Source organism: Delphinus delphis, chromosome 7 (assembly GCF_949987515.2).
Source record: "Delphinus delphis chromosome 7, mDelDel1.2, whole genome shotgun sequence".
Classification (NCBI taxonomy): domain Eukaryota; kingdom Metazoa; phylum Chordata; class Mammalia; order Artiodactyla; family Delphinidae; genus Delphinus; species Delphinus delphis.
Window position 1 is genome coordinate 76,183,023 of NC_082689.1, and position 21,398 is coordinate 76,204,420.

Genomic DNA, 21,398 nt, shown 5'->3' on the forward strand with positions numbered 1-21,398 from the left:
CAGGCAGAGCCTTAACCACTATGCCACCAGGGAAGTTCGAGATTTGAATATTTTTAGGAGTTGGGGCTACTTCTAAAAATTCAAAACTAAATAACCATAAAAATAGATGCTGTTTCCATGGTAACATAAAAGAATAGCAATAAAAGACAGAGAAGGTAGCTCTCTCAATAATTTATTCATTCTCAATAAAATCCTAAGATCTGTTCTTTTTAAAAGTAAGTCAAAATTTTAAACATGTCCCTAGTATTAATCATGCTAGGAATATTCAGTTCCATCAAAAAGATATCATAATAGGGTTTTATGTGATGTTTTATGTTTTTCATAATATATATTTGTTAGAATAACAGGAGAGGCAGTGCATTTTATTGAGCTTAACAATACCATGAAGTGTCTTGTGCTTTTATCTTGCCTCTGGCATTAGCCACTGAATAAACATTTTATTTTTTACTTTTAGAAGTAAAAACAGAGATAATTGAGAACACAAATGGAAATAATAAAGAGAATAATTAATAGCAGTAGACCAAAATGTACTATTTAGTATATGCCATGCTAGTATTAGTTGTTTCATAAATTTTTACTAATCTTTAGAGAAAAAAATTGAGGGAAAACTTTTATGCATTTTATAGATAAAATACTGAAGCTCAAAAATACTAAGTAACTTATCATAAGTTACTCAATTAATCAGATCTGAATAGTGTTATAAAATGATGTTCTTTTATTCTCAACAGTTCAATTTCTCCATTTTTATTTGTTTAATTATGAAAGTAGTACATATATAAGGAAAAATACGGGGTAAAAAGTAAAATTTCCTATACCAGCTTAATCTTCTCTCCAGAGGTCATTTGTATTCCAAATAGATATGTATACATTTCTAATAAATTGTATAGCATTTACATATATATATTACAGATGCTATATAGAGGAAAATGTTCACGTACATTTTCCACAAATGAGATCATTCAAAATTCAAAGTAAGTTGTACTGTGCGTTATTTTTCCCTCTTTTCAATGTTTGATGACAGTACATTTAGACCTCTCAGTCATTCTGGTGGCTACGTAGTAATCTGAACTGTGGATACACCATGATTTATTTAAACATTCTCCTCTTGGTAAATATTTGTTTCCATTATTTGTGTTGTAACAAAATGGGCTTCAATAAGCATCTTCAACATTTGTAGACACGAATAAGTATTCATATAGATGAAAAATTATTGGTTTTAATTTTATCTTATTAAGTAGATAACATGGAGACATTAGAAAATATGTAGGTATGGGTTTTTTACTTACTGTTTATTCCCTTTATTTATGAATCCCTGAGATTGGTGTCTGTCTATACTTTTGGTTTCTGTGATAATAACAGCATTTTTGGCAATGTCTACATAGTACTAAGGTACTTAATAATAAGTACTTAATAATAAGTCCATTATTCTGACCATGAATTCTTTCATCTATTTACTTGACTAGTATTTATTAAGTGCCTATCATATTCTAAGTGCCACATGCTGGGGAGGAAGAGAGGAGTTAAGACATAGCCCCAGCCAACAGGAAGTTTACAGTAGAGTAGGATAGTTTATTTCTGGTTATTATTCATGTAAATGAATAATGTAATTTTAAACATTTATGATCTAGGTGTTCCATGTCATTTAGACAAATTTAAGTATATGACTGGTTATCCTTTTTAACAGTAACCTTGGCACCTTAATGATTCCATGAGGATAATTCACCTGAAGGATCTTCCTTCCTCATTTTCATCTGTATTAGAATCAGAGTGATTTCATAAATAGTGTTTCCCTTTTTGAATTCTGCAGGTAATCACTGTGTAGATGATGAGCTGGATTTTTTCATAAGCTGTTGAAACACATTATGGGGGACACTTCTAAATGTCCACCCAATACCCATGGTAAATAAACTGTGAGGAGAAGCTGTGATGAGTGTGAGGTGAAGTATTTAGTGTTTCTGTGCCATGAGGTGTCCAAGTAACACATTTCTGGCCAAAGAGACATACATGGAGATGTGCTGAGCCTTTAGGAAGGCATTTGCTTTTGCCTAATAAAAGGACAGACATGGCTATTTCAACTTTTCTCTACCCCCACTTCTTCCTGCTTTGAATGCGGACATGATGTCTCGAGTTTCAGCAGCCCTCCTGTGATCAGCTGATGATAAAAGTTAACTTTAAGAAGAATGGAAAGATAGAAAGCTTCTGCTTTCTTGGTGGACTTATTGAGGACTGGAACAAATTATCAACAATTGACTACTTTCAGATTTCTTATTATGTGAAAAAATTAAACCCCTATATATTTAGTCCTCTGACAGCTTTTGCCATAGGACTGCATTGGGTTTTGGTAGTAGAAGCCTCTCACACTCGTCAATCAGTATAGTAAGCTGGACCATTTTTGAATGCTGTCATTGTTCTGCCTATGTGGTTGTTTCCATCGTCTTCTTTCATATGGTCATTTTCCCATGCTGCAATTTAGAAAGTTTGACTCAAATATTTTCTTGGTTAAATTCAAACTGTGTAGCACTAAGTAACATTTTAATAATTAAGTTTTTTTATTTGTTTGTTTGGTTTTAGGGAGAAACTTCATTTTAGTGTTCTCCATTGAATCATATAAAAGTCTGATTTGAAGTACGGTGCCAAAATTCAACAGGGCCATTTCCTTCTGGCTTTTTCTCTATGGATCCTTTTTTTTCTTTAAATTTTATATTAGAGTATAGTTGAGTTACAACGTTGTGTTAGTTTCAGGTGTACAGCAAAGTGATTCATTTATACACATACATACATCCATTCTTTTTCAGATTCATTTCCCATATAGGTTATTACAGAATATTGAGTAGAGTACCCTGTGCTATACAGTAGGTCCTTGTTGATTATCTATTTTATATATAGTAGTGTGTATATGTTAATCCAAAACTCCTAATTTATTCCTCTGTCCCACATTCCCCATTTGGTAACCATAAGTTTGTTTTCGAAGTCTGTGAGACTGTTTCTGTTTTGTAAGTAAGTTCATTTGTGTCATTTTTTAGATTCCTCACATAAGCGATATCATATGATATTTGTCTTTCTCTGTCTGACTTACTTCGCTTAGTATGATACTCTCTAGGTCCATCCATGTTGCTGCAAATGGCATTATTTCATTTTTTTTTTATGGCTGAGTAACATTCCATTGTATATATGTACCACATCTTCTTTTTCCATTCCTCTGTCCATGAACAGTCAGGTTGCTTCCATGTTTGGGCTATTGTAAATAGTGCTGCAGTGAACATTGGGGTGCATGTATCTTTTCGAATTATGGTTTTCTCTGGATATATGCCCAGAAGTGGGATTGCTGGACATATGGTAGTTCTATTTTTAGTTTTTAAAGAAACCTCCATACTGTTCTCCATAGTGGTTGTACCAATTTACATCCCCACCAACAGTGTAGGAGAGTTCCCTTTTCTCCACACCCTCTCCAGCATTTATTGCTTGTAGACTTTTTGATGATGGCCATTCTGACCAGTGTGAGGTGAAACCTCACTGTAGTTTCGATTTGCATTTCTCTAATAATTAGTGATGTTGAGCATCTTCCAAAGCTCTGTTGAATAAAAGTGGCAAGAGTGGACATCCTTTTCTTGTTCCTGATCTTAGGGGAAATGCTTTCAGCTTTTCACAGTTGAGAATAACGTTAGCTGTCGGTTTGTCATATATGACCTTTATTATGTTGAGGTAGGTTTCCTCTGTGCTGAGTTTCTGGAGAGTTTTTATCATAAATGGGTGTTGAGTTTTGTCAGAAGCTTTTTCTGCATCTATCGAGATGATCATGTGGTTTTAATTCTTTAGTTTGTTGATGTGGTGTATCACATTGATTTGCGGATATTGAAGAATCCTTGCATCTGCTTCTGGGTCTCGCAGCGGTAGTGGCATCCCGCACACTACCGGGGCAGCAGGGGCAGTGATTGGCGACTGCTCGCTGCTCATGCGTGCTCCCCAGATGGCAGGGGCAGTGAGCAGTGCCCACTCCTGGGTCTCCCAAAAGCAGCGGCAGTCTGCGCACTCCCGGGACAGCATGGGCAGCGATTGGCACCTACTCCTAGTGGCAGTGGTGGCTCACGCCCACTGCTGGAGCTCATGTAGGTCGTGTCCTATTGCCTAAGAGTGCGTGCAGGGAAAGAAGCTCCAGTGGTGGTCCTACCCCCCTCCTTGCACGTTTCCCCAACAATGGCACCTTGTCTCTCTGGTGTGTCTAAGCTTCTTCTGAGCACACCCTTGGTTGCCACACTCCAGCCTCTTCGGGCTGTCTCTGCACAGCCAATCCCAGCCAATCCTCTACCTAGATCTGACCTCTGAAGCCTGAGCTTCAGCACCCAGCCCCTGCCCGTAGTGGTGGAAAAGCGTCTCAGGCTGGGGAGCACAGGGCGGAGGTGACCATCTGTGCAGGTCACCCTCCGTCTTGCCTTCCTCAAACTGGTTGCTGCACTCTCCTCCGAGGCTCTGAAGCTTCTCCTCCATCCTGGCTGATCTCCTCACCGTAGAGGGGACTTTCCGGGGTGCAGGAACATTTCCTGCTTCGTAGTTCCCTCCCTGGGGTGCAGTTCCCATCCCAGTTCCTTTCTTTATTTTTTTCCCTTTTTCCTTTTGTCCTATCCAGTTATGGGGAGGTTTTCTTGCCCCTTCAGAAATCTGAGTTCTTTTGCCAGTGTTCAGTAGATGTTCTATGCAAATCGTTCCACTTATAGATGTATTTTTGATGTATTGGTGGGAGTAGGTGAGTTCCACGTCCTAGTCCTCTGCCATCTTGATCCCTAAGATCTCTCTATGAATTCTTGATACATTCACCTGCCTTACAGATACAACCATCATGTTGTGCTGATCAGAATAATTTTTGCTTCCTCAGTTCACTCTAAAGCATTAAACAGCTCACTCCTGTGCTTCATCTTGACCCTTTTAGACAACTTGTATACAGAGGATTAGTTATCTCTAACTGTGCTTTGTTATAAGTTCCCACGAACTCCAAATTTGGCCTCTGAAAGTAGCCATGGCGGCAAGACTCACAGCCAAGTAGCCTCCACGTGGCCCACCTTGCCATGCCACTTTCCAGTGCTTACAGAGAGCATAAGAATCCTTGTTATAGTATAAGTTTCTGATAATTAATTGGACTGTCACACAGAAAGAGGTGTCCTAGAATTTCAGTCAAGTATAAATCTTGTTTAAAGACTACATTTTTACCTGGTCCAAAGGGCGTCTTCAGATAGCCAAAGCAAAGTTGTAACAGATGTGCTTACCTATGTATGCACTTTAAAATTTTATTAAACCACCAAAAGTCACAGAAAATATGACATATATAAACATTTGAAAAAGAAATTTAGGATAATCACCATCGGGAAAACATCATAGTTATTGAGTGATTATATGATTCAGTTAACAACAGAATAAAATGTAGCCCTCGTTTTCTCATACATGGTAATATGAGTCTCAAACATCTGGCCTCATTCACCATACGCTCATTGAAGGTGTTGCTCTTTTTATTAAATTCTTCAGTGCTTTCTTACGATACTTGGGATAATAACATAGGCAAATTAATTCTTGATTAGAATGCCCATTAATTTACTAAACTAAGCCGTAGTCTACTTGAATAGTTTATACAACATTTTCCCCCCAAATATGAAGCTGATAAAAAAAGGGAGAGTTTACCTGATTTCCTCCCATACCATGACAGTTGAATATACCCACTTTTTCATTTTCCTTGCGGCCCATGTTGTCTAAACATTGATTTGTTTCAACATTTCTTATCTAAAGGAAACACACAAAAATGTAAGTCAGAAGGTCTTTCTGATATTTTCAAATTGCAAATTGGTAACAAAATGAGTTTGTAAGGAAATTTCTCCAAGGAGAACACATTGCTTTAAATTTTTATTTTTCTATGTCCATTCTGAGATCTGTGTAAGATTCTAAACTCTCATTCAAGTAAATTTGAATAGGATGAGCATTGTCATTAGCATCCAATCAAGAGGCACTCTTTGTTTATAGCATAGTATCAGAAAAGAAGAAAACCTCTACATATTATAAATTAGGAATTCTTCCCAAAATCCTTTTAAAATTAGGACAGTTTCCAAATTCCACTCAGATAACTATAGTGTATTCGTGATGTCCTATAGAGAAAGGAATAGAAACAAATTGGTCAAATATTCAAATTTATGTATTTTTAGTTGCTTCATTACTAGATGCTCCATTCTGTACATTTATAAAGATTAATTATACTGTTTATTTCTTTAACTAAAATATACACAGCTTTTTTCATTCCCAGTGCCAAACTTAGTGGAAAGCAGCTGACCCTAAGAAAGACTATTACAAGGCTAAATGGTGATTTCACATGAAAATTCTTCAAAACCAAGATTAAATTGCCAACTGTAAACATAAGATTCATGGTTTACACTCAGACACTGCATTAGTCCCATAGTTAACATAACATTAATACATATTTGCGCCAGATGCAATTACAAAAGCCATTTATTGAGTTTAAAGATGCCCAGATTACTAAATCAAGCACAAGTGAATGTAAAAAAGAAGAAAAACCTTTCTAGTAGATGCAGTGTTTTAGAATTTTTTCGTTAGTCTTACCTCCAAGTAGTATGTTTTGTACTTGTCCACTCTGCTTCTGAAAAATTCTTACCTCTGACTCTTATTTGGACACATATTACTGTTCACTCACACATTACTTGGATATATTTATTTATAATAGTTATCTATGCTTTAGGTACATGTTTTTCCCTACTGGCAAATAGGTACATGTTTCTCCCTACTGGCAAATGAATATGATTAGAAACTTCTATAGAGGCTGGAGTAGGTTTATACAATTCAACTTTTTTGTATGGTACAGAACCCTATGGTCAGGTAATGGTTCCCAGAGTTAGGAAAAGTACTGTCATTTGCAGTAAACCCCAATCAGCAATTGAAATTAGTGGGGAGTAGAATTCACACTTGGTAAGGGGTTGGGCAGAACTGAGCAGTGTGGTCAAGCCCTGTTCCAATGATTAGAGGGAGGCAAGAGTGGAAACAGAGAAACAAATAAGGAGACTATTGAGCCATGCCAGCAAGAGATGATGGTTACTTCGAATAATAGGATAACAGTGGAGGTGGGGAGGTCAAATTTAGGATGTTTTTAAGGTAGAGCCAGTAGGACTTGCAATTGAATTGGAAATGAGCTAGGAGAGAAAAAAAAGGCATCAAGAAGCATTACAAGGTTTTGGCCTGAGCAAATAGGTAGATGATGTTTCCATTTACTGGGAACAACATTCTGAGTTCTTAACATTGATAACTGTATCTGTGGTCTTTATGCTTGAAAATCCATTTTGTGGATCTGAAATCCTTGGCTTACAATATATTTCCTTGAGTATCTTTAAAATGTTACTCTATTCACTTCCAGCATAAATAGTTGCTTTTGAAAAGTCTGATGATAGTCTGATTTTCTTTCCCTTATTCTTACAAATGTCTGTTTGCCTGAATGCCAAACTAAGTCCAATAGGTTTACCACAACATATCTTAAAATTCATTCTGTATCATTTGCCCAGGTATATGGTGTTCTGTTTCAATATATAGTTTCAAATTTATTTTCAAGGGTAAATGTTGAACAATATTGTATTATATATAATTGAATTATATATAATTCAATAAATATTGAGTTATAATTTTTAGTGTTTATTTTGTTTCATTGCTTTTTCTCATTAGGAAATTCTATTATTTTGGACCTTCTTGCTTCTCTATATGTCATTTTCTATTCAATAGTTTTGTCTTTTATTTCTTTTTTATTTTTAAAAGTTTCCTCCTTTCCCCCCTCTAAAACTCTATGGCATTTTCTCCTGGGATTATTGACTCATCTATTAAGTTTATCCTTCATTTCTGAAATGATTCATTCTTTAATTTCTAGTTCTTTCCTGCATTTCAGGCCCTCATTTCAGAGGTTTTTCTAAATTTGATTTATATTTTTCTTTTACTTATTTTATCATTATAAAATTTCTCTTGACTTGTTTTGAAATATTAGTTTACAATTTTCCTCTGTCTTATAAGCGTAAAGTTTTGGTGTGCTTTCATTTTTTGTAGAGCTATCATTTTACTCTTTATTATCTTTATTCTTATGGTAGTGATCCTTTTCTATTCTTTCCTTTCCTTTTTTTTTTTTTTTTTCCTTTCAGGAAACAAATTTTCTGGATCTTTTAAGAGGGAGAATTTGATTAGGAAGTAATTTTTCCTCCTTCCTCCCTCCCTCCCTTTCTCTTTCTCTCTTTGTCTCTTTCTTTCTTTCCCTTTTTCTGTCTCTCCCTCCCTTCCTTCCTGATGGGGGGAATCACTTGACATCTTTAAACTATTCTGGTGCTTGGTATCTATGCCCAGATGATTCTCATTTAATTGGTATAGGGTGTAACCTGTCCATCAGGTGTTGTAAAGTCTCCCCAGGTGATTAAAATGTGCAAAGTTTGGCAAACACCATTCTGGAGGAAGGTATGGCATGTCTTGATATTGAATGGTGACATTACAGTTACTTTTCCTTTTTTGAGCAACTTCTTTTTCAGTGGTTTCCACCTGGGCTGCCCTGTAGACTCACCTGGAAAGCTTTTAGAATGTACTTCTACTTTGCTTCACCTTCATAGATTCTGATTGAAATGGTCTAGAGTAGGACCAGAATACAGTTAAAAGCTCCCCAGATAATTCAGATGTGTAATCAGGGCTGAAACTCCCCTTATCAGGAAAACACAACAGAATAGTTGGTAACTAGAAGCCTGTTAATTTTGTGAATCATTTTGAAAACTCAGTGCTGGTGGAAAGGTTAGGAGGTTTTCATAGCAAAGCTGATTTCCCAGCTACCCGTTGGGTATGTTTAAGAATAAATGTTTCCAGCTGTACCTACAGGAAATGTTTACACTGGAGACCATTTCTAACTTCACAAATCTAGATCTGTTCCTGTATTTTTTTGAAGAGTTGAAAAAAATTGCCTTCTGTTTTTTGAAGTCTCTTGGTTCTGTTCAACTCTGCCATTTTTATTTTTAAAAAATGTTTACTGAAATATAGTTTATTTACAATGTTGTGTTAGTTTCAGGTGTACAGCAAAGTGATCCAGTTTTATATATATATAATATTATATATATATTATATATATATTTTATATGTGTTATTTTTCAGATTCTTTCCCATATAAGTTATTACAGAGCATTGAGTAGAGTTCCCTGTGCAGTACAGTAGGTCCTTGTTGATTATCTATTTTATATATAGTAGTGTGTATATGTTAATCACAAACTCATAATTTATCCTTCCCCCCACATTTCCACTTTGGTAACCATAAGTTTGTTTTCGAAGTCTGTGAGACTGTTTCTGTTTTGTAAATAAGTTCATTTGTATCATTTTTTTAGGATCCACATATAAGTGATATCATATGACATTTGTCTTTCTCTGTCTGACTTACTTCACTTAGTATGGTAATCTCTAGGTCCGTTCATGTTGCTGCAAATGGCATTATTTCATTCTTTTTTATGGCTGAGTAATATTCCACTGCATATATACCACATCTTTTTTTATTCATTCCTCTGTTGATGGACATTCAGGTTGCTTCCATGTCTTAGCTATTGTAAATAGTGCTGCAATTAGCATGTTTGTTTTTGAATTATGGCTTTCTCCATATATGTGTCCAGGAGTGGGATGGCTGGACATATGGTAGTTCTTTTTAGTTTTTAAAGAAACCTTCATACTGTTCTCCATAGTGGTTATACCAATTAACATCCCCACTAACAGTGTAGGAGAGTTCCCTTTGTCTCTACACCCTCTCCAGCATTTATTGCTTGTAGACTTTTTTATGATGTACATTCTGACCAGTGTGAGGTGAAACCTCACTGTAGTTTTGATTTGCATTTCCCTCATAATTAGTGACATTGAGCGTCTTTTCATGTCCTTATTGGCTATCTGTATGTCTTCTTTGGAGTAATGTCTATTTAGAGCTTCTGCCCATTTTTTGATTGGGTTGTTTGTTTGAGCTGCATGAGCTTTTTGTATATTTTAGAGACTAATCCCTCTCCATTGCATTGTTTGCAAATATTTTCTTCCATTCTGTGGGTTGTCGTTTTGTTTTGTTTATGGTTTCCTTGCTGTGCAAAACTTTTAAGTTTAATTAGGTCCCATTTGTTTGTTTATTTATTTTTTTCATTACTCTAGAAGGTGGATCAAAAAAGATATTGCTACAGTTTTATGTCAGAGTGTTCTACCTATGTTTTCCTCTAAGAGTTTTATTGTATCTGGTCTTACATTTAGATATTTAAACCACTTTGAGTTTATTTTTGTGTATGGTGTTAGGGAATGTTTTCATTCGTTTACATGTAATTGGCCAGTTTTCCCAGCACTATTTGTTGGAGAGACTCTTTTCTTCATTGTATATTCTTCCTTTGTCATAGATTAATTGACCATACATCGGTGGGTTTATTTCTGGGCTTTCTATCTTGTTCCATTTATCTATATTTCTGTGTTTATGCCAGTACCACACTTTTGATGACTATAGCTTTGTAGTATAGTATGAAGTCAGGGAGTCTGATTCCTCCAGCTGCATTTTTTTCTCTCAGAATTGCTTTGGCTATTCGGGGTCTTTTGTGTTAACATACAAATTAAAAAAATTTAAGTTCTAGTTCTATGAAAAATGCCATTGGTAATTTGATAGGAATTCACTTAATCTGTAAATTGCCTTGGGTAGTGTAGTTATTTTGACAATATTGATTCTTCCAATCCAAAAACGTGGTATATCTTTACATCCCTTGGTGTCATCTTTGATTTCTTTCGTCAGCATCTTATACTTTTCCAAGTACAGGTCTTTTGTCTCCTAGGTAGGTTTGTTCCTGGGTATTTTTTTCTTTTTGATGCAATGGTAAATGGGATCTTTCCTTAATTTATCTTTCTGATCTTTTGTTGTTAGTATATAGGAATGCAAGAGATTTCTGTGTATTCATTTTGTATCCTGCAACTTTACCGAATTTATTGATGAGCTCTAGTAGTTTATTGGTAGCTCTTTAGGATTTTCTATGTATAGTATCATGTCATCTGCAAACAGTAATAGTTTTGCTTCTTCTTTTCCAATTTGGATTCCTTTTATTTCTTTTTCTTCTCTGATTAACATGGTTAGGACTTCTAAAACTGTGTTGAATAAAAGTGGTGAGACCATACATCCATGTTTTGTTCCTGATCCTAGAGGAAATGCTTTCAGCTTTTCAGTTGAGAATGATGATAGCTATGGGTTTGTCATATATGGCCTGTGTACCCTCTATGCTTGCTTCTGGAGAGTTTTTTTAATCATAAATGGGTGTTGAATTGTGTCAAAAGCTTTTTCTGCATCTTTTGAGATGATCATATGGTTTTTATTCTTCAGTTTATTAATATGGTGTATCACATTGATTTGTGTATATTGAAGAATCCTTGCATACCTGGGATAAATCCCACTTGAACATGGTGTATGATCCTTTTAATGTATTGTTGGATTAGGTTTGCTAGTATTTTGTTGTGGATTTTTTGCATCTACATTCATCAGTGATACTAGCCTATAATTTTCTTTTTTTGTGATTGTCTGGTTTTGGTATCAGGGTGATGGTGGCCTCAAAGAATGAGTTTGGGAGTGTTCCTTCCTCTGCAGTTTTTTTGGAATAGTTTCAGAAGGATAGATGTTAGCTTTTCTTTAAATGTTTGATAGAATTTGCCTGTGAAGCCATCTGGTCTTGGACTTTGTTTTTTGGGAGTTTTTTCATCACAGCTTCAATTTCAGTACTTGTGATTAGTCTGTTCATATTTTCTATTTCTTCCTGGTTCAGTCTTGTAAGGTTTCACCTTTCTAAGTGTTTTTCCATTTCTTCTATGTTGTTCATTTTATTGGCCTGTAGCTGCTTGTAGTAGTCTATTATGATCCTGTGTATTTCTGTGGTGTCTGTTGTAATTTCTCCTTTTACATTTCTAATTTTTGCTGATTTGGCCCTCTCTCTCATTTTATTTTATTTTTTTTCTTGATGAGTCTGGCTAAAAGTTTATCAATTTTATCTTTTCAAAGAACCAGCTTTTAGTTTCACTGATCTTTGCTATTATTTTCTTCATCTCAGTTTCACTTATTTCTGCTCTGATTTTTCTGACTTCTTTCCTTCTACTAAGTTTGGGTTTTGTTCGGTCTTCTTTCTAGTTGCTTTATGTGTAAGGTTAGGTTGTTTATTTGCAGTTTTTCATGTTTCCTGAGGTAAGAATCCACTGCTATAAACTTCCCTCTTAGAACTGCATTTGCTGCATCCCATAGGTTTTGGATCATCGTCTTTTCATTGTCATTTGTCTCTAGGTACTTTTTGATTTCTTCAGCAATCCATTGGTTGCTTAGCAGCATATTATTTAGCCTCACATGTTTGTGTTTTTTACAGTTTTTTTCTTGTGTTCAGTTTCTAATCTCATAGTGTTGTGGTTGGAAAAGATGCTTTATATGATTTCAATTTTCTTTAATTTACCAGGGTTTTCTTTGTTGCCCAGCATGTTCTCTAACCTGGAGAATGTTCTGTGTGCAGTTGAGAAGAACTGTGTTCTGCCACTTTGGGGTGGAATGTCCTATAAATATCAAGCCCATCTGGTCTATTGTTGTGTGTGTCATTTAAAGCTTGTGTTTCCTTGTTTATTTTCTGTCTGGATGATCTGTCCATTGGTGTAAGTGGGGTGTTAAAGTCCCCCAGTATTCTTGTGTTACTGTTATGGCTGTTAGCATTTGCCTTATGTATTGAGGTGTTCCTATGTTGGGTGCATAAATATTTATAATTGTTATATCTTCTTCTTGAATTGATTCCTCAATCATTGTGTCGTATCCTTCTTTGTCTCTTCTAACAGTCTTTATTTTAAAGTCTGTTTTGTCTGATACGAGTGTTGTTGCTTCAGTTTTTTTTTTAATTTCCATTTGCATGGAATACCTTTTTGCATCCTGTCACTTTCAGTGTGTATGTGTCCCTACCTCTGAAGTGGGTCTTTTGTAGACAGCTTATATACGGGTCTTGTTTCAGTATCCATTCAGCCAGTGTACATCTTTTGGTTGGAGCATTTAATCCGTTTACATTTAATGTAATTATCAATATGTATGTTCTTCTTGCCATTTTGTTAATTGTTTTAGATTTCTTTTGGTAGGTCTTTTTCTTCCCTTCCTCTTTTATTATCTTCTCTTGTGATTTGATGACTTTTAGTGTTGTGTTTGTATTCCTTTTTCTTCTTTGTGTGTATATCTATTATAGATTTTTGGTTTGCAGTTACATGAGGTTTTGATATAGCAGTCTATATATATATACACAAGATTGTTTTAAGTTGCTGTTCTCTTAATTTCAAATGTGTTTCCAATATCCTGCATTTGTATTCTCCTGTTCTCACGATTGCTGATTTTGATATCATTTGTGTGTGGATGGTTTCCTATGTTTACTAAATGTTTGCCTTTACCAGTGAGCTTTCCCATTCCTAATTTTCTTGTTTAGAGTTGTGGCTTTTTCTTTTTCACGTAGAGAAGTTCCTTTAGCATTTGTTGTAAAGCTGGTTTGGTGGTGCTGAATTCTCTTATTTTTTGCTTGTCTGTAAAGTTTTTGTTTTCTCTGTCAGATCTGAACGAAAGCCTTGCTGGGTAGAATATTCTTAGGTTTTTTCCTTTTATCACTTTAAATATATTTAAAGTGACACTCCCTTCTGGCCTGTAGAGTTTATGCTGAAAAATCAGCTGCTAACCTTATAGGGATTCCCTTGCATGTTACTTGTTGCTTTTCCTTTGTTGCTTTTAATATTTTTTCTTTGTCTTTAATTTTTGTAAGTTTGATTAATATGTGTCTTGGCATGTTCCTCCTTGGGTTTATCCTGTATGGAACTCTGTGCTTCCTGGAGTTGAGTGAGTGTTTTTTCCATGGACTTGGTGACAAAATGGCAGCCTCCTGGAGAGTTCATGCCAATGAGTACTCCCCTGTACTTCTGCCACCAGTGTCCTCTTTTCCACAGTGAGCCATAGCCACCCCCCTGCTCTCCAGGAGACCAAGACTAGCAGGTAGGTCTGGCCCAGGCTCCTATGGAGTCCCTGCTTTTTCCATGGGTCCTGGTGTATACCCTCCAAGGGTGGAGTTTCTCTTTCCCCCAGTCCTGTGGAGTTTCTGCGATCAAGCCCCACTGGATTTCAAAGCCAAATGCTCTGGGGGGCTCCTCCTCCCAATGTTAGACCCCCAGACTGGGGAGCCTGATGTGGGGTTCAGAACTCTCACTCCTGTGGGACAACCTCTATGATGTAATTATTTTCCAGTTTGTGGGTCACCCACTCAGTGGGTATGGGATTTGATTATTTTGCACATGGGCCCCCTTCTACTGTCTCCTTTGTCTTTTAGATGTATCTTTTTGGGTACATTCCAGTCTTTTTTCAAGTCCAGTGGTTGTTTAGCAGTTATTTGTGATTTTGGTGTTTTTTGTGAGAGGAGGCAAGCTCAAGTCCTTCTACTCTGCTATCTTGTCTCTACCGCCACCCCCCTGCCCTCTCCCATTTTTATCTGGACTTTGTCACTGTTGTCCCTACCTCCATAAGCTGGGCTTTATTCCCTGAAGTTTCTCCTGAAAAAGAGCTTCAGTTATTGAGTTGTAAGAATTCACAGGCTGCAGAGTTTTCAGACCGTTCAGACATTTAGAGAGGGGACTTTTCACTGACTTGCACATTGGATTTTATGAAAACACTTCTCCCAGTTTCAACTACTATTTTTAAATTGGCATAAAACAATTTCTCATGAGTATCTATTGGCAACTCAGGTGTTATCCTGGTCTCATTTCCATCAGGCACCCCATTGCTTCCCTTTTTTCCTACTGCAATGATTGTATTATCATATGGTCATGAATTTTACCGGTCATATTTTGGGATTGGTAAGAATACCTTGTCACCTAATTTTATTGTTAAAGTTGTCCATCAGTTTTTGGTTTTGCTAACCTGGATGCTCTCTCTGCCTCAATGGAGGAATTCAAAGAGTTTCAAACAGTATGTCACTGCTGCTGCTATTTTTTCAGAATTCCAGAATAGACTCATTTTGGGGACTTCATGAAAAGGAGTCTGTTTTATTCATGACATGTTCTAACTTTTCTAAAAATTGGTTTGATGGTTTCCAGACATGTAATATTAATTGTCCCTTAGAATGCAGCAGGTGCTAAGAGGATATAGTATAGGAACCCAAGTTGAATCTGGTGAGGCTGGCTGGACATGGGTTCTAGGAGACTAGAAATAATTAGGAGTCAGTGGTTTTAGGAAAGCTGTCAGAATGAGACAGGAATGGCAAGCACCACAACCACCACAATAATTATTATTATTTATAATTGTAATTGTATGTGCCATGAACTGTCCCAAGCACTTATGTGTAATAACTAATTCAAAACCAACCTATTACCCCAATTTTACACATGAAAACATTAAGATACAAAGAGGTTAAGTAGTTTGTCCAAATAAGTTATTGAAAGTTATTATAGTGAGTTTGGGAATTGCCTGGTCCTGCCATCCAGACAGGTAGGCAGGCAGTGTTGTTCAGAAAGGAGGCCTATAAGGAGGATTAAGTTCTAGTTGAATAAAGGTAAATGACAGGTCATCCAGACAGTGGCAAAGACACATGGAACATGAAAGGGGCCTAGGATCAGACCTGAGGAAGCAGGTCAAAAAGGCTAGAAGCAGGGGCTTCCCTGGTGGCTCAGTGGTTGAGAGTCCGCCTGCTGATGCAGGGGACACGGGTTCTTGCCCCGGTCCGGGAAGATCCCATGTGCCATGGAGCAGCTGGGCCCGTGAGCCATGGCCGCTGAGCCTGTGCTTCCGGAGCCTGTGCTTCGCAACGGGAGAGGCCACAGCAGTGAGAGGCCCGTGTACCGCAAAAAAAAAAAAAAAAAAAAAAAGGCTAGAAGCAAAGTGGTTTCCATGCTGAGTGTCTGTCAGACTGTTGGGCCCCGGTCATGAAAATGACTTCTGGCTGTCATGACATTGGATACAAATATGGAGTGTCAGGGAACAGGGCTAGCAATACCCATCTTAAAAAATTGAGAAGGACATATCATCTGGATAGAGACAGTATCTGAGAGGTTTTTGTGAGTAGTCCTATGATATCCAGAGTTTTTTAAAAAAATGCATGTACACCTAGAAGGCAGCCTGATGTACATCAGGTTATTCTCAAGTCAATGAGCCTAACAGTGGGAATCTGTAATATTTTCTTCAAACATAAAAAGAGTCACTAGTGTCTTTTAACAGTCTTCAACAAGCAAATCTTAATGCACAATATAAGATACTGGCATACAGGAAAGTTCAAACTATGCATCTCATCTTTTGAGATGCAAAGGATGATCAGATATAGGATGATTTTGCATGATTTTAAAATCAGAACCATTGTAAGAACACTCTGGAACTGAGGTAAATATATATATTCCCAAAGAATGTTATTTAAGCAGAGAAATGAAATTTCAGGAAAGATCCTGATCTTGTCACTGGTGTCATATTACCTGACAACACCAATTGCTTGATCATGCCATTCATTAATCCTGAGAAAAATCTAGGCAAACAAACATGGAGGAACTTCATCCATAGAAACTCCTTACAGAATCCAACCTGTATCAACATATGGGTAGTTCTGCATTCTGAGAAATTCTTGTGACTCATTCCTTATGTTGTGGTATAGCTTTGAATATATGGTGTAGGGCCAGTGTAGTTTTAACTTTGTTGTCTGCTTTGACATTTCTTTGTTTACACATAATCTTTTATTGCCTGAGAACAATCTTTCATGACATAAACTTGGGAGTATTTTTCCCACTTGTGTTTTGATGTTTGAAATCAGCAAGTCTTTTTCTAAATGTTTCTACTCAGTGGTAGTATCATTGGTAATGTTCTTACCACTTGCATGGTTTGTTCATTAGCTTTTGCTCCCTCTGCTGGATTGTAACAGCAAGCAACAATGAGAACTCCAATTCTAAAAAAAGAGTCATAAACTCCCACCCCCACCACCTTTGAACTTCAAAACTAACAGGTAAGCTTCATTCTAAAATAAGAGTCTAAACTTAAACTAGCTTTTTTGGGGCTTTAATTACTCCAACACATGCTTATCTTTCAACTGCACATTATGTTACTCATTATTTTAAATATGTCAACCTCATTTGGTTTCTCTTTACTTTGTAAAGAAGGAAATTGGCACATTTGCAGTGCATTCCAGAGTTTAATGTTAATAGTTGCATGTAATTAATTGCAGTGAATATGCATTTAAGTATATTTATTTTCTCTTTACCAAATTATGAATAAATCAGAAGGATGGTTTTACACAGATTTGCAAAATCTATTTAATTAACAAACCCAAGCTGACTTCTCTTATGTAAACCTGGGTTTAGAATGTCCTGTGAGATTTAAAAATTATGAGTATGTGATATCTTAACCTCCTTCAACAAAACAGTAAAGAATACAGAAAACTGAACGATTTCATTTATTTTGGTGGATAACAAAAGCAATCAAGAATCCTAGGAGAATTCATATGCCTAACTGGAATATAGTTTGTTGCAGTTGTTTGTGCCAATACATATTTAAGTGATAGAATTGATTCTAATTTATTTATCAGCAGTGTAAAGTAAAAACAAAAAAAAATTTTTCTAGTAGGATACTTGCTCATTTTGTCCATAGGTGGGTTACCCAGCCCAACATTCTTTAAGGTTAACATCTGATGAAGAGTAATATATTCTGCCTGTATATGTGCATATTTAGTTACACTGGGATGAAAATCAGCTACTGGTCCCAAAGAGTTTTGGAAATATCATCATGGGCAGAGAGAATGCCCCCACTTGTGCCAAGTTGTATAAAATGAGGCTTTCTTACTGGTTATCCTATTAAAGGGTCAAGAAGATGGTGAATTTATAAATAGATCTCCTGATTACCAGCAGAAAGGGTAACACTCTCAAGGTTTTAGCCTCTGCATTTGGCAGTAACTGATTTTATCCTTAATCCCTGCAGTCAATAGATGTCTGTTTTTAGTTAAATTTGCTCTTTAACAATATTTAAGGAATACAGTGTCAATGTGTGCAAGGATCTTAACTAGCTGATAAGGTTAAAGAATACAAGAGGAGAAGGAAGTGCTGAGGTCAAGCAGGCAGTACAAAATGCAGAGACTAATGTCAAAACGTCTTCCAAGCAACATGTAAATGCAAATACTAAGCCCCAAGAGTTAAAAGTCACTTGGCTCCAGCAATCCTCTTCTCTCCCTTCTTGCCCTCTCTATTCTTGTGTTCTACATAGCTCACATTTTTCCAAAATGCTGGCCTGTCTGAGGCCAAAAATTTAGGGTGAAGCATTACTACTTTAGAAAGCCATTTTTCAATCTTATACTAGAATTAGCTTTTACGTTTACAAGATCAGAAGCTGACATGCTAAATATACATAAGCTAAAGGGCTACTTAAGAGAGAATTTAATGCTGCAAGAAGCTCTACTTCCTTATTCCATTATGATCTGCTTACTAAGTCTAAAAGGCATATGCTTCATTAAGCTACTTAATTAAAGGTTTTAGTTCAAAGCAATTGCACAGCTTTTAACTTCCCATTGGAAACTGCATGTAATTCACGGGCTGGGTAAAGTAATATTTCAATTACCTGAGTAAAATGCAAATGTAAGAAATTAAGACAGCTATCTGATATCAATACTGATGATTATTTTGGTGACAATACACGATAATAGAAACTGAATACCATGTTTGCCTCTATCTTGCAATACAACTAGGAAAGTTATAAAGAGAAATTGACATGAAAATATTTATATTCATCAATGCACTGCAATATTAAATATCTAGGCTTTGAAAAACACTGAAACTCAAAGAAATTGTAAATTGTTAAATCCTAACAATTTCATTTGAAATTAAGTGAGGAGTACATATGAATTACTACAAAGAAATAACTTTGTCCTCTAGATAAGTAGCTTTGGACACCTGATACCACTTTGAGACTTTGAGAGATAGTACCTTCATATATAAGGAAAGGTAGTTTTTTACATTTTTAAATTGATGGTTAATGACAGGTAGTAAGAAAGAAAAAGATTTAAGTAAATGACTGTTGTCCATTAACAGTTCATCCCGAACTCATTATCAAAGTGTCCATCAAATTATGTATACATGACTAGGCGAAATTGAATTAGAAAGCAGTGCTTGGTGAATTTGTCCTTCTGTTTCCAAGGAAACAGGTGCAGGATTGCATCTCTTTAGGATGGTTTTAAAGTGGAAAACTGCAGTACGTTAATATTCCAGAAAGTTCAAAACTTAATATATTTCATAGAGTTTTGAATTTATTGGGTTTTTGAAATAGCAGCTTATAGCATGCCTATATACCACATGTTTATTTCTACTTAATTTCTTATCTGTTTGTTTGTTTGATGCTCTTTTGCCATCCCCCCACCCCCATTTCAGTAGAATGGCTTAAGAGTAAAGGTCTTTCCTTATTGACTTTGCATCATTAGCATATAACACAGGTTCTAGTTTAATCTCTTATTTAATAAAAGCATTTTGAATGAATAACATATAGTAATATAATCTATTTTCTCCTTCTAGTTATAAGAAAAAGTGAGCTTTAGTGTCAGACTAAAATGTATTGAATCCTGACTCCAATATTTAATTAGCTCTATGAACATTAGGTCAATCATGTGAACTTTCTCCATACAGGTTCCATATTTAATTGGGGATAATAACAAAACCTAAGTCATGGAATTGTGATTTTTAAATACTGCAATTATTATTAAGCATCTAGCATAATGTTTGACATAGTAAGAAAACAATAAATAGTAGCTATAATTACAATACCTGTAACTACTGGTGCTGCTACTAATTCTTGCTAGGTGGTGTTGTAGATGCTCTCTATCCTCAATCATCACTATAACCTTGTATGATTACCTTCCTGCTGCTGACAGGTACCAGAGAGAAGACCTAGTGCTACTTGAGTCCTAAACTGTGAGGTCAGTATTTAAACCCTCCTCTGCTTGATTCCGAAGCCTGGGGTTTTTTCAGTACAACGTGCTGCCTCTTCTGGATATGTTTCAAAAATCCTGAAAGGTGTAATCTCTATCTTTAAAAGTTTTTCAGACGATTTCTATAAGATTCATTACAGAAGATAGTTACTTTAAAATCAGTAGGTTGTATAAAGGAATTTTCCCACACTTCATTTTCACTTTTTCAGAAAGTCAATTAATTAGGTTTCTTGCTGTAGTACAGGAAAGCATAAAACTGAATTTTTAACATGGAAGTAAACATCTAGGTTCCATTTCAGAGTCCTGAATCTTGCTCAGGAGTCACCCCGGTGGCCTCAGAGAATTTCCAAAAGCCCTCTTTACTCATGTCTGTCTTGTTATCTAGGCCCTGGTCATCCTTCTTTTAGAAAGAGTTATCAATGTTTACTCATCAGCTGGGTCCATTGATTACCATGGGAGAAATACTCTACTACAAGAATAGAAAAACTCCCTTCTTCTAAAGGTACAGTCAGATTCACACTTGATCCAACAAACTTTTCAGTAAAGAAATGAATGTTGGATATTTTGTTGGGGATCTTCAGTAGAACTAGATTATAATAACTCACATGCAAACAGTGTTCCAGTTTAAAAAACACTCATATATTTTATGTACTGAATATAAATAAATCCCTGTGACATTAGTGCTAACATGGGAATACTGCATATTTGAAAACAGCAATGACACCCTCCCAATGAAAACAAAAAAAACCGCAAAACACCAGAGGCCCAGGACTAGTCACTAAAGTTACACCTAGAAAGTAGTATATTCAGTGTTATTCCACATGAACCTTTGCACTACAGTATTCAGATACATGAACCTTTGCACTACAGTATTCAGATTAATGTTGAATAGATGTAAACTGAAAAATTCTATAGAGAGATACTTACCTGGCTGATGAGTAAGTGGAGATTTGGCAAACAGTGCAGTGATAAGGCACAGAAAAACAGCCTTTAAAAACAGTTCAGCTAGGAACAAATTGCATTTTTTTTCTTCAATTATTTTCTAGTTAATCACAAGTGATATTTATAGTTATAGAGTGGATAAAGTCATAAATATCTTGGCAAATGCACCAAAAAGTATTAGACTGAATTTTCAGATATTCTACTGTTATGACCTATAAAAATGGCAGACTCAACAAACATAATAAATATTTTTGGAATGCATGTATTATTGCTGTTGAAATGCTTTAATTACAACCAATATTAAATTAGTTTTGATTCTCAAACCTAATCCCCATTAGGTGGGAAATTAACAGTATGGAACATACAATTCATAAAGGAATAATTCTTATTTTGAGCAATTGAATATGTATTAGGAACATATGCTTGTACAGTTATTTTTAAATTTCTAAAGATAATAGATATTTTGTGACTATATTACCCAAT

At 35.8% G+C, this 21,398-nt stretch overlaps 1 protein-coding gene across 4 annotated transcripts in view; it reads right to left on the reverse strand.

Annotated features, from left to right (window-relative positions):
• GALNT13 (polypeptide N-acetylgalactosaminyltransferase 13) overlaps positions 1-21,398 on the reverse strand; it is a 557,828-nt gene that overhangs the window by 41,580 nt on the left and 494,850 nt on the right. For all 4 annotated transcript variants that reach the window (XM_060016781.1, XM_060016780.1, XM_060016782.1 and 1 more), the window contains one exon: positions 5,668-5,766. In XM_060016781.1, coding sequence (XP_059872764.1) covers positions 5,668-5,766 — 99 coding nt within the window. The remainder of the gene's footprint in view (positions 1-5,667; positions 5,767-21,398) is intronic.